Here is a 12,424-nt window from a genome sequence, read left to right on the forward strand (position 1 = left end):
AAAAAGAAAAACAGCGCTGGGGAAAAAAACAGGCATGCAAACCCCCTACCTTATGCACCCTTGTTGCAAAGAAACTTAACTGCCTCTCTTCCCACCCTTCTCTGCGACGCCCCTGTTTCTGTCCCCCACCGCACCCCGCTTTACACTCGTTTTGTTTGCTCGGAAGTGCATGGAGACAGGGGAGACTGACTCTCAGAGTTGCTTTGCGCAAAATCCACGCCTTCTCTCTCCTCCCTCCTCTCCAGCCCCTGGATCCCTCACAGGCTCCCTCCCTTCCACCCAGGGAGCAGTGCTTTGGGATGCTAGGGATGCGGCTCCGTGTACTTCTAAGGTGGGAGGGGGCTCCAAGCAGAGGAGAATATCAGACGCTCAGGCGTTCCCTTCTGGCTGACGCTCTTCTCTGGTTCCGCCAGGGCAGGTCTGTGTAAGAAACGGACGGGGCTGAGGCAGCTGGGAGAGGAAGAGGCTGGGGATCGTGAAACCCAAAAAGTCTTGGTGCTCTCAGTTACTGTCCATATCGAGTCCACGGCAGGCCTTCAGCACCATGGACAGCCGCACCGACCCGGGGAACACCAGCGACTGTTCCGACCTCTTGGCTCCGAGTTGCTCCCCAGCACCTGCCTCCTGGCTCAACTTGTCCCATGTAGAGGGCAACCAGTCCGACCCATGCGGTCTGAACCGCACCGGGCTTGGCGGGAGCGACAGCCTGTGCCCTTCGGCCGGCAGTCCTTCCATGGTCACAGCCATAACCATCATGGCCCTCTACTCTATCGTGTGCGTAGTGGGCCTCTTCGGAAACTTCCTGGTCATGTATGTGATCGTCAGGTAAGGAATGCCCTGAGCGCCGCCAGAGCTCCACAGCGGGGAAGGAGACAAAGTCTGTGAGGGACAGAGGGGATGGAAACAGGGTACAAAGATGGGGTGACTTGGATAGAGCACTTGCTGTTTGTGTGTGAAATTTTACTTTACTGGATTCCCCGCCCCCCCTTCCCTTGATAAAGCAGTGTTCAACATTCCAAAACCAAGAAGTTTCTTTGGGCAAAGATTTTAAGATATGGGTTGGGGGGGCGGGGGAAAGGGCTTCATCTTAGATCGCTTTCTTATTCTAAGCTAAGAGTCCCAATCATCCCTCTGCATGAGCTACAAGAACAGTGAGTTGTGAAGAGTGAGAGGTAAAAAAAAAAAAAAAATCTAGTTAGCTTTCCCTAATTGAAGGGCAGAGGCTTCTTAGTAGGTTAAAGAGATAAACTCTGCTAACTTTCTCAGCCCTGCTGGTTTAGATTGGACCACAGCCCCCACCCATTCTCCTGTGTTTGGAGAGTTTTTCTCTTATTCTTCTTCCATCCTGAGGCTACACCAGGTGGAGGGAGCTTTCCTGATCTCTGCAGGGCAGGGTGGCTTGGATGTGGCAAGCATGCTGCTGTGATGTTTAAGCCCACTTTGCACTTTCTTCCTGCAGATCTGCTCAGGGAGTCCTGAGTGACATCTGGAATTGCTGGGTATCTCAGGGCATCTACAGGGCATAACAATTTTTCAGTGCTTGCAAATGTGGAAGTCAATTAGGGATGATAAAAGCAACAACGTTATGTATTACGGGGAGCTGTTCAGGATGGTCTGGAGAGGAAAGTGTCTCTGTTTTACTTCCAAAGAGTTTGAGGTCTACTTCCTGTTGTTTGGGGGTGTAATAGATGAATTTGGCAAAGACTGAGCAAGGTATTGTTCAGTGTGTTGTGCTGAGTTACTGTGTTGGTATTGAGTTACATGTTCAGATTCTGCCTGTTAGTGTGGAATACTTACCTACCCACTTTTGTTAAAGTAGATGGCTATCCCAGCACTTTAAAATGGCTCCTGATTTAAGTCCTTCTTCCCAGTAAGGTTATGTGGCATCATGAGCTTGGCACTTTCATGTTTAGTTACAATATTTGCTTTACCTATCCAGCACACATGTCACAGGCTTCAACAGAGTGCTCAGGTCATTGAAAGATCATTTCCCTCATTATCCCTTTGTTCCCAAGGTACTGCAAATTGCTTGTCTGATTTCCTTAATTAATGATTGTTTAAAATAAGACCGATTCCTCTGATCTTTGGGTGAGGAATATGTCTCTGAGAAAAGAGCACCACCTATTGAGAGGAAGGCTAACAGCAGAAGGAAAAAAAACAGGAAGGAAATCAATACGAAAATGTATGCTTTCAAACACCTACTTTCTGCAATTCAGCACAGAGATTCAAATGAGAGATTAAAAACCAGTCTCATCCCACAGTTAAGGCAGTAATTTAAAGATGACTTTCAGTAAGGAGAATATGTTGTTCATTGTTCCTGGAGGAAAAAAAAGAATCACAGAATCATAAAATGAAAGAACTAGAATGGACTAGGGGTTATCTATGCTAGACGAGTGAACCAATACAAAGAAAATCAATTGTTTACCCAAGAAAAGATATTCATTAGTGCAACAACCCGGATGTCACTTAGCTCACATAATTTTCTGTTAATTAGGATATAAATTGATTATTTGAGTTAATTTTGTTGCTAGATCAACATGGAAATCTTGGTTTACAATAATAATTCTGAAATGACAAAATACCCCACATTTATGGGTGGGTTCTTTGGTTTAAAAGGCATGAAACAATTGCCAAAGCATCCAAGAGTCTTTTCTCCTTTATTAGTCCGCAGCATCCTCCTTCCTCATTTTTTTTATCTCCTCTGGCTTCTATTTTCTATAAAGAGTAGCTCAGGAACCAGCTGAGGCAGTTTGGTCTTTTCCCAGTGCTGAGGAGGTTGCTGGCTGGGTGGATTCATTTTAAAGGCATTGCCTCTCACTTGTTCACTTGGAGTCACATGGTGACACCATGTCACACTGGGAACATGGCATTGTGCTTTATTCTCTGTACTGAAAGTTCTGACAGAAGCAGTTCTATTTGAAAGGTCAATCCAAACACCCACCTGTGGCAGAGCAGGTGCTCAATTCCATGGGCAGATAACCTTCTGGGAATAAGAATGTGCAGCAGAAAAATTGGTAGTTCAGTGGCAGATAAAGTGCTGGTGAAGCATCTGTGGGTTGAAGAAACTGTGCCTAGGTAGCTGAGCATACTTAACTGAATGTCTGGAGGTTGTATGTCCCAGAAAATCTCAGAGACTTTGTCACTCTGTTACAAATGGAAAGTACAATAACAAGTCCATGCAATCATGAGAAGAGCTCACTAACATCTACCTGCTTGAAACAACAAATACGATTAAGTAGTCCAATAGCTACAGCTCCTAGAGAGATGGAGGTAGTATCCTCAAGGATAGCTTAGTATATTGAGTGAATCATAGATAACTACAACAAAAACAGCAACAAAAATAACTGAGATTCTGATGATATGATTAATGTCTCTTTTCTCAGGACCATCCTCATGATCCCTTCCACAACACCAGAAATGAGCAAACCTTATGTAGGATTCTTGTAAAGTTCTGTTCTAAAGAATGTAAAAGATAAAATAGGATTCTGTCCTAGATCAAAGATATGAAATACAAACACGATTCCGTAGAAATGTCATAGGTAGCCATCACCTAAGAAGACTTTTGGTTTTAAAATGGGGAAAACGGCTTTGTGGCTTTGTGTATACAGAGAGAGAGAGAGAGAGAGAGAGAGAGAGAATTTTCTCCAAAGAGGAATCAGTACTACAGATTGATACCAGCAAGCCACAGCTCAAATACACTCAGAGACATGCATATATGTGCATAAATACACATACAATTCCATCAGCTTTGAATTGATACCAGATTGCTACTGTCACCATGGGAATAAGAAAGTAAAAAGAAATGAGTTCAGTGGTTTTCATCATTCATCATGGTACACTTTCTGAAAAGTCTCCATGACTACCATAGCATTGTTGTGAGCCTCTGGTTGAAAAACGTTCATCAACTCATCAACACATAAACCTGTTCCATGTGTGTTTCTATTTAAGGATGTTCTGTTTAATACACATTAAAGATCAATTTCCACCGAACTCACAGCCTGCCGTGCATGTCTGAAATCATATTTACACAAAATCTAACGTGCATACTTTCTCTGTAAGGCACTTAACAATTTCCCTGTGTTTGGGATTCTATCACTGTACCCATGGGCATTTCCAACAGCAAAGTTGCTGTGTTTGATGAAGACTAGGAAGGTCTCAGACACCAAACTGTCACTTCTATCTAGTGCTTCCTACTTCTTGTCATGATCAGAGAAATAATTAGTGGGGCGGGGGGGGGGCCGGACAGGAAGCAAAGAATTAGAATTAGGAAGAAGTTCTCTTACAGAGCAAACGTTAGCCCCCAAAAGGAAGTGAGGGCTTCTCAGAAGAATGTAACAACACCAAGTATTTTGGGCCACTCAGTTTTACAGACAAACGTTTATAGAGGGGAGGATCATTCATGAAATAAGGTGAGGTATTCCAGGAAAGGGGTGGGGTTTTCCTGGAATAGGGTTTACTACACTTTTCTATCCTGAGTTGAGGGGGTGTCATAGCATGAGATGCAATATGGGGACATGCAGTTCTGGAAGACTAACAGTAAGGTACCATACTGAAGCATAGCACAGTTAATGGAGGACTTGACAAGTTGTACTAGTCCCAACCAGTTTGGATACCCTTGGTTTTTACTGTTTGAACAATCCCATCACACTCTGTGATGTCTCACACACAGCTCTGTGGCTGCACTGCCTCCAGCCACCACGTAAGGTGCCTCTCTTTCCCCTATCCCTAGCTGGCCAACTTCAGACTCAGAAACAAAAAACCTACACAGAAGCAAATGGGGCAAAGCCTAGCCCTCAGAAGGGACGCCAGCGCCTGCTCACAGTAGGAGAGCCCAGAGGCAGAGCATCACCTTCTTTGGAGTCACCTGGGAACTTACAAACAGGGCCCTTTAAGTAATGCAGGGTTCTCTACCAACTCATGCAAGCTCTAGAGTAAATGCAAAAGCCCGTAAGCACTTTTTTTTTTAAAGCTAAATAATTTCAATCACATCTCCACTACAGTTTCCTCCTGGAATAAGGATTGGCAGCAGACATAACAATCTTCAAGGAAATAGTGTGAACTCTTGGTACCCAAAGGAGATTTGGCCCTAGGACTCCTGTAAATACCAAGTCCAGAAGCTCCAAGGCTTTGTGTTAAATGGCCCATTATTTGCCTTCAACTTTGATTCTTAAATTATATCTTGCATATAATTTTAATATAATGGAAATGCTGTGCAAATTGATGGCATGCTGCACTTTTTAGGGCATAACAACAAGAAAAGAGGTCTGTGCATGTTGAGTACAGTGCAAAATCTCCCAAATACTTTAGAACTGTGGTTGCTTAAGTCTACAGATGGAGGATTTTCTGATACTCAGACCTGACTCATATAAGACAACCAAGAAGTTCAGCTACACATGATTACATACAGCAGCGAGCTCACCACGCAAAGATGAGTTCCATGCTTTGAGCATACACTACCATCAAACAGAATAGAAAGAAAGCAAGGTGAATACCCATAATTTCCTCATCACTTCAGCACCAGATACCTAGGTGTATCACACACACTCAAAATCAGACATGGCATATTTTATTTTGTGTATTAGAGTAAGACTGTCAAAATTAAATTGTTTTCCATGTATTCCTAATGACAGTGGGTTAAGTAAGATTAAAATTGCATAATGGAAACAGAATGTCTGGAGAGCATAATTTGGGATTCAGTGCCATTGTCTGAATTCTTACCCTTCATTTCCAAAGCAGTTCTAAAATAAAGGGGGCAATTACCTAATATGTAGTAACTGGTCTGTAGCTATACCATCCCAATGATTTGATACCTACATTTAGCAAATTTTAGAAGCCATTTGAAGCAACAAAACCTTTATTCTAGTTTTTAATGGTTCATTTAATCAGGGCTCTGCCTACAACTTAATGACTCCAGGTCTGTAAATTTATCTGCTTTCTCCAACACTGAAGATGGTAGGGAATATACAATCAGCTGCAGATTCAATCTGTAAAATTAAAATCTATTTTATTACCCTAAATTCTTTCATTAGGTCAAGTAAAATTTGAGCTTAAGTTACTCCAAGCACGGTTTACCTCACTTTGGAGCACTCAGATGCACACATGACTTCTGTCCACGGGATGATAAGTAGATAGCCACCTTGTCCAGCATTTCTTATACAAGGCTAGAAAGTAAATGCTTTGTTTCTACAACCAAATGATCCCTGTTCTAATGGCTGAGCTCTGTGGCCATAGCTTAAAAGAAGCCATAGAGATCATGTAAACAAAGAGAAATAATTATGTCTCAATAAAACTTTATATGGACACTGAAGTTTGAACTTCCATATTAGACTCATCTGCCTAAAAATAGTTTTCTTTTGATTTTTTCAACCACTTAAAAATCACAAAATCATTCTTTGCTAACAAATCATAGAAAGAAGTGGTTGGCTAGATTTGGTCCACAAGATCTCATTAGTCAAAGTCTATTAAAGAGGCATAAAATTTTATATTCATTCAGTGGCCATATTCATAACAGATACAAAGAATTTTGTTGAAATAACATATTTTTCAAGCTCCAAAAGCAGCAATAGAAATAAGAAGTCAATACACACAGCACAGTAGCCACAGATGGTTGTGACAGCAGCATTGGCTTTCCCAAATTGATGCTAAGTTGGGTTTTAGTAGTAAACACAAGGGATTGTCTCTAAATCTTCCCAGACTTCCATCTCTCCATTGGTCCAAATGATCGCCAACATTCCTGACCACCCTTAGCCAGTGATTAAGGGTGAGTGCCAAGAGAAGAGGACTTCTAAAGGTTTCCCTCTCTTAAATATTCTTTGTGCTCATCTTGGCTCCAGGCAGCTTTGCAGACTTTTGCTCAGCATTTTCACCTTTAATCACTTGAAGGCTTTAGAGAAAAACTGAAATTGTCATATGTGAATTCTTATTAAATTCTTGGGACATATTAAATCTACACTCAAAGCCATATATACCTGCATACCAGACATGCTGAATCCACCATGCACAGCCAGATGGTAACTGCAGCTTCTAGGTGTCGCTCAGGTGTTTTTAAATTGATTTATTTCATTATTGATGAATATTTTAGCCCTGCTCCTCCATGATTTTACACATATCGTTCATATATAAGATGGGTTTCATTATGACATTTCTATAATGCATGTCAGTCATATGCCCCTTACCCTCTTCTGTTCCTTTCTCCCACCCACTAGTCACCTTCTTCCTACCTAGTACCACTCTCTTGATTGCTTTATTGTTTTGTTTTGTTTACATGAGCATTGGCAATATTTAAGTGGCCACCCCACTGAAGAAAATGTCTCCCCTCCCCTCATCAACCAATAACTACTTTTAGATTCTCAGGAAAGGGCAGGGCCCCCATGAGCCTATCAATGTCTTTATGGAATTTGAAACACAAAAGCTGATTGTTTTTCTTTTCTTTATTTTTTTCTTTCTGACCTATGTAACACAATTGTATTTTAAACATTTGATAACTATAGTTCCCAAAAGTTGTTTTGAACACTGTCACTCCCTTATTTCAGTCTGTCCAGCTGCTAAGAGGGACCATTAAAGGAGATCAAGAAGTTCTGAGGCTGTGGGTGATTCCTGACTTCTGTCCATGCTTTTTTTTTTTCAATGACTTTGTGTACATTGTTTGAAATCCTCTTCATACCTGATTCCATGCCTTGATGCAGTTTCCTCCATCTACATTTAAATGCTGGATCTTTTCATAAGTTGTGCCCGGTGGACACCTCTTTGTGGGTACCACAGTTCTTCAGCTTAGATAGATGACTACCAGGCTAAAATCTGCACATAGAGCTGTTTCACTCCAGTTGTAACTGAGTAATGTCGATGCAACCAACCGTCTTATTAAATAAGAAACACAGAACCAATGTAAAAGAGAAAGCCAAGAGGTCAGAGCTCAGAGCTAAAATCTCACCCTTCCTCCTGCGGTGGTCCTAGCTCTCCGAAAGAGACCTATTTCCTGTGAGTATGTCTTTTCATAGTCTTTTGTTCTGCCTTCTCATTGGTTGTAAACCCAAACACGTGACTGCCTCGTCACTGTCTGTATGTACAGCCCCCCAGGTCTTAAAGGTGTATGTCTCCAATGCTGGCTGTATCCCTGAACACACAGAGATCTACCTAGCTCTTCTACCAAGTGCTGGAATTAAAGGCATGCGCCACCACTGCCACACTCTTGCTATGGCTCTAATAGCTCTGACCCCCAGGCAACTTTATTTATTAACATAAAATCAAAATCACATTTCAGTATAATTAGAATACCACCACAGGGTGATGTAGAGTCCACTAAAAATCAAATTCTTCCTTAAATTTTCTGAAGTGAGAACTGGATCTAAGTTCTAGCCAGGAACCCAGTCTACATAAAAAGAATAAATAAAGTGTGATTTTCCTTTTAACTAACCATGGAACATCATACCCATTGCACAAAGCCTTACAACACTCTTAAGCACATGGGAGCAGCTTTCCAGAACAATGGTCTCCCCCCACACACCAGTTACAAATTAACATTACCTAAGAAGTTCTTTTTGAAAAGAAGTTGGAAGAGGAGGAAAAGGAGGAGAAAGAGGAAGAGGGAGAGAACAAGGAGGAGAAAGAGAAGGAGGACAAGGAGAAGGAAGATGAGGAGAGGCCATGGCCCATAGAGAGCTAATTAGTTTACAATCCCTGAGAACTGGTCTGGGAATTGGCATGTCGAAAGCTCTTCCACACATCTAATGTGCATCTAAGTTCCTACTGCTCCAGTCTGGTCCACCTTGCTGGTCTAGTGAATAAGAAACTAAGTCCTGTTTTAAGGAGGTATAAAAGATCTGAACTCTAGGAGGTTGTGTGTAGTGTAACTAGTAAATTAACTTCCAGGAGAGTTCAAGCCCAAGAGCTTTTAAATGTTTCCTTAAATATGGCCTGGCAGTTCTCTTCAGAATAAGCATAGTAGATGGAGTGCTAAAACTAGCAAAAAGACATGATTGAATCTCTGCCCATTATTAAATGTTTATGCCAGCTACCCAAGCAACTTGAATCTTATTAGTGCGTGTTTTGTGAAGAATACTAACCATGTTCAATCTCAGATGGATTTCAGATCTAAGTTTACATACTATACTAAAAATATTTGCTTCCTCTGAAGTGCTCTCTCTGCAAGAGAGAAAAAAATTTGTTGATTTCTTCCAAACTTCTTCACACTCCAACCCCACAGGACACAGGCCATCATTATCAGAACAGTGGCATGCATCCAGAGCCTTTACTTGTACTAGATCACAATTTTTGCCCATTAAAATGTATTTAGATGTAGAATACATTTTTAGCCTATAGAAACTAAGCAAAGTGCCACATGGGTATCACTGTGGTCAGTCTTCTTGTCCTTCCTGTTAACTCTCAAGGCATTGGGTCACTCCAAACTCATCTTGCTGAGGAGAAGAAATTCTGCAGATATATTATGCATTTGGTTCCCTGTTGATGAATCTTTTTGTATTGCCTAATAAATTCAGAAGGGGGGAATACAAACAAAATTTTTGAACAAAATATGTCATGAATTCAAAGCCATCTTGGGCTGCAGGATGAATTGTAGGCCAGATTGAGAAACTTGTCTCCAAAAATATCAAACTGAGAATAGATAATTTGATATTTAAATATTTCACTTTTAGATTTGTATGGTAATGGAAGGTGAGTCCTGATAACACAGGATAAAACTCTTATTTACCTAAGACTTGGTCGTATGAGTCAGAAGAAATTACTTATACCCACAGCGCTGTCTGCACGTGAGCTGTGGAAATTCAGGTATTCAAAACTTCATCCCAGTGAAGAGTCACCCTGACTTTTGTTAGTTTGATTCTCTAATCAAGTAAAATAGGTCAAAAGATGAAGTGCTTCTAGGAGGTAGTGGAGATTCCGAGACTCTGCTTGCCTATTTATTCCAAGTGCCTGAATAATGGATTTTTCCAAGACTTGAAAACAATGCCTATCAACTGCCAAAATCAAGGCAGCAACCTGCACAAACAAAGCAAGCATTGAATGTGGTGGGGATTAACACCCTTGAGGCACAGTGCGCCCACTCAGAACAATGACTGCAAGGAACAGCAGAAGGATGGAAGGGTAGGGGCCTTTCTTTGTTTCTCAGCATTCTTCCATTGAAATGCTGGCTTCCATGCCAGGGTGAGGTTGAACTTTCTGTGGGGGAAAATTAAATGTTAATTGAAAAATGTTGCCAGCGGTACAACCTGAACATCCGCACCTGGTTGTGCTTGCCAAGAAGAATAAAGGAAATTATTACTGACATTTTTTTCATTCTTATTCATCCCCCATCAGCTCTGGAAAGAAAATCACATGGATTGAGTGAAATTAAAGGGAGTTTGCTTCCTATGACGGGCTAAGGTTGCTAAAATACGTGACTGTATTAAAAGCAGACAGCATTAATAAAGAACCTTCTAAGATTTTTTTCCTTCAGATGAAAAAAAGGAAGTTAAAATTGTTCCTTTGTAAAAATAAAACATATATCTAAGGACTAAAATTGGTGCCTTAAAATTGTGTGGATTTTAAAGTCTTTGTTATATTGAATAATGGAGTTCTCATACATTGTAACTATAATCAGGGAATGAAATGGCATTGAGTTGGGGGGTTGTTGCTTGAGACAGGCTCTCATGTAGCCCAGGCTGGCCTCCAATTCTCTTTGTAATTCAAAGATGACCTTGAACTCCTGATCCTCCTGCTGCCCTTTCCGACATACTGGTACTGTCTGGTGTGTGTGTGTGTGTGTGTGTGTGTGTGTGTGTGTGTGTGTGTGTGTGTGTCCGTCCACACCAGGTAGGAATTGTTTACCAGACCATGGATGCTTTAAATCAGACTGTCCTTCACAGGCTCAGATGTTGAAATACTTGGTCCATAGTTGATGGCACTCTTTCGGTAAATTTAGAAGGTGTGGTCCTGCTAAAGGAACCATGTCACTGAGGGTTGCCTTAAACCATCCCCTTCTTTCTGTGTGTCTCTCTTTGTCTGTATCTGTCTGTCTCTGTGTGTCAGTCTCTCTCTGTCTCAGTCTGTCTGTCTCTGTCTCTCTCTCTGCCTGTCTCTCTGTCTCTGTCTGTCTCTCTTTCTTTCTGTGTTTCTCCATGCTACATACTTGTGGTTCAAGATGTGAGCTCTCAGCATCCTGCTCCAGCTTCTATGCCTGCTACTTCCCCACAATGATCCCTCTGGAACCATAAGCCCTGGCCCCCATAGACTCTTCCTTCTATAAGCTGCCTTGGCTGTGGTGTGTTATGACAGCCACAGAAAGGCATCTAATACACAGAGTGATGTTAAAGAAGATTAAACACGGTTTTTATGCTTGTTGACCACTAACGATGAACAAAGCACTCTCCTTGATGTACCAGATTTAGCTCAGAGTGGCCAAACTTGTTGGCATCCTCCTTTTCCTCCGAAGTGCAATCTAAGGAAGAAGATTTCACCAGCACTGTCCTCCCAGCAATTTAGAAGTTCCAAATAATAGCAGGTGACACAAAGGATGAACGTGCCCTCTACACGCCTTTGCTTTCAAGCGCCTTCAAAACGTATTTGACATAAGGACATGTCTTCTAAGGTATTAAAATCACTCTGACTCTGGTACAATGACAAGACAAATGTGCTCCAGTACATCTGTTACATTTTTCCCTCACACAGTTTTTTGATGCTAAGCTGATATACAAAATACAATGTATGGATTAGCGTTCTAGTTGGAACAGACCAAGTCATAGAATGGAAACCCTGAAACATTTCGGAATGATAGTTGCTATAAGAAACGGTTCAGAAACAGTTGTGTTTTTAGAAACAATGGTGGGCCAGGATATTACCTTTAGTACACATGTGCAACATCTAGAACCCATGTTAGGACAAGAAAAGTAATCATAAATACAAACCCGGAAAAATAAACATGAACAAAACAGAAGATGTGGTCCCTAGATATCTGTCCATGGGTACCATCATGGTCATCATTGTCTCCATTATTGTCATTTTCTGGATGTTACAATGACGTTACAATGTCCTACATTCCCTACTAGCCATCCTAAATTACACTACTGTTTTAAACATTCCTGGGCTTATATCAACAAGTTAAGAAAAGTAGTAACATTTTCCAACCTTCACCAGTGACAAACTTATTAAGTCCAAACCCATCTAACTAAAAAATTGACAGAACTAATATTTGAGCAAAATTCTAGATGACACTTAATTTTTCAATCTTTAAAACCGCTACATCCAACAGTGTTGAGGACGGATGTGCGAGCTAGCTGTTGAGGGCCCATTTGGATGTCTGCCTGGTATATTCTCTCCATTTCTGTCTTCCCAGAATAGTCGCTAAGTAACAACCTATTTGTGACTATTCTATCGCTGATAGACCCTGCTTCACAGAAGTAAGAAGTGGGGGAAGTAGGCAATTTGCCCCTTA

At 41.4% G+C, this 12,424-nt stretch overlaps 1 protein-coding gene across 1 annotated transcript in view; it reads left to right on the forward strand.

The window, feature by feature from the left end:
- Positions 1-262: 262 nt before the first annotated feature.
- Oprm1 (opioid receptor mu 1) overlaps positions 263-12,424 on the forward strand; it is a 57,866-nt gene continuing 45,704 nt past the window's right edge. The window contains exon 1 of the mRNA XM_006978072.4: positions 263-825. Within this exon, the coding sequence (XP_006978134.1) occupies positions 545-825 (281 nt within the window). The 5' untranslated portion in view covers positions 263-544. The remainder of the gene's footprint in view (positions 826-12,424) is intronic.

The sequence above is a fragment of the Peromyscus maniculatus genome, chromosome 16, assembly GCF_049852395.1.
Source record: "Peromyscus maniculatus bairdii isolate BWxNUB_F1_BW_parent chromosome 16, HU_Pman_BW_mat_3.1, whole genome shotgun sequence".
NCBI lineage: Eukaryota > Metazoa > Chordata > Mammalia > Rodentia > Cricetidae > Peromyscus > Peromyscus maniculatus.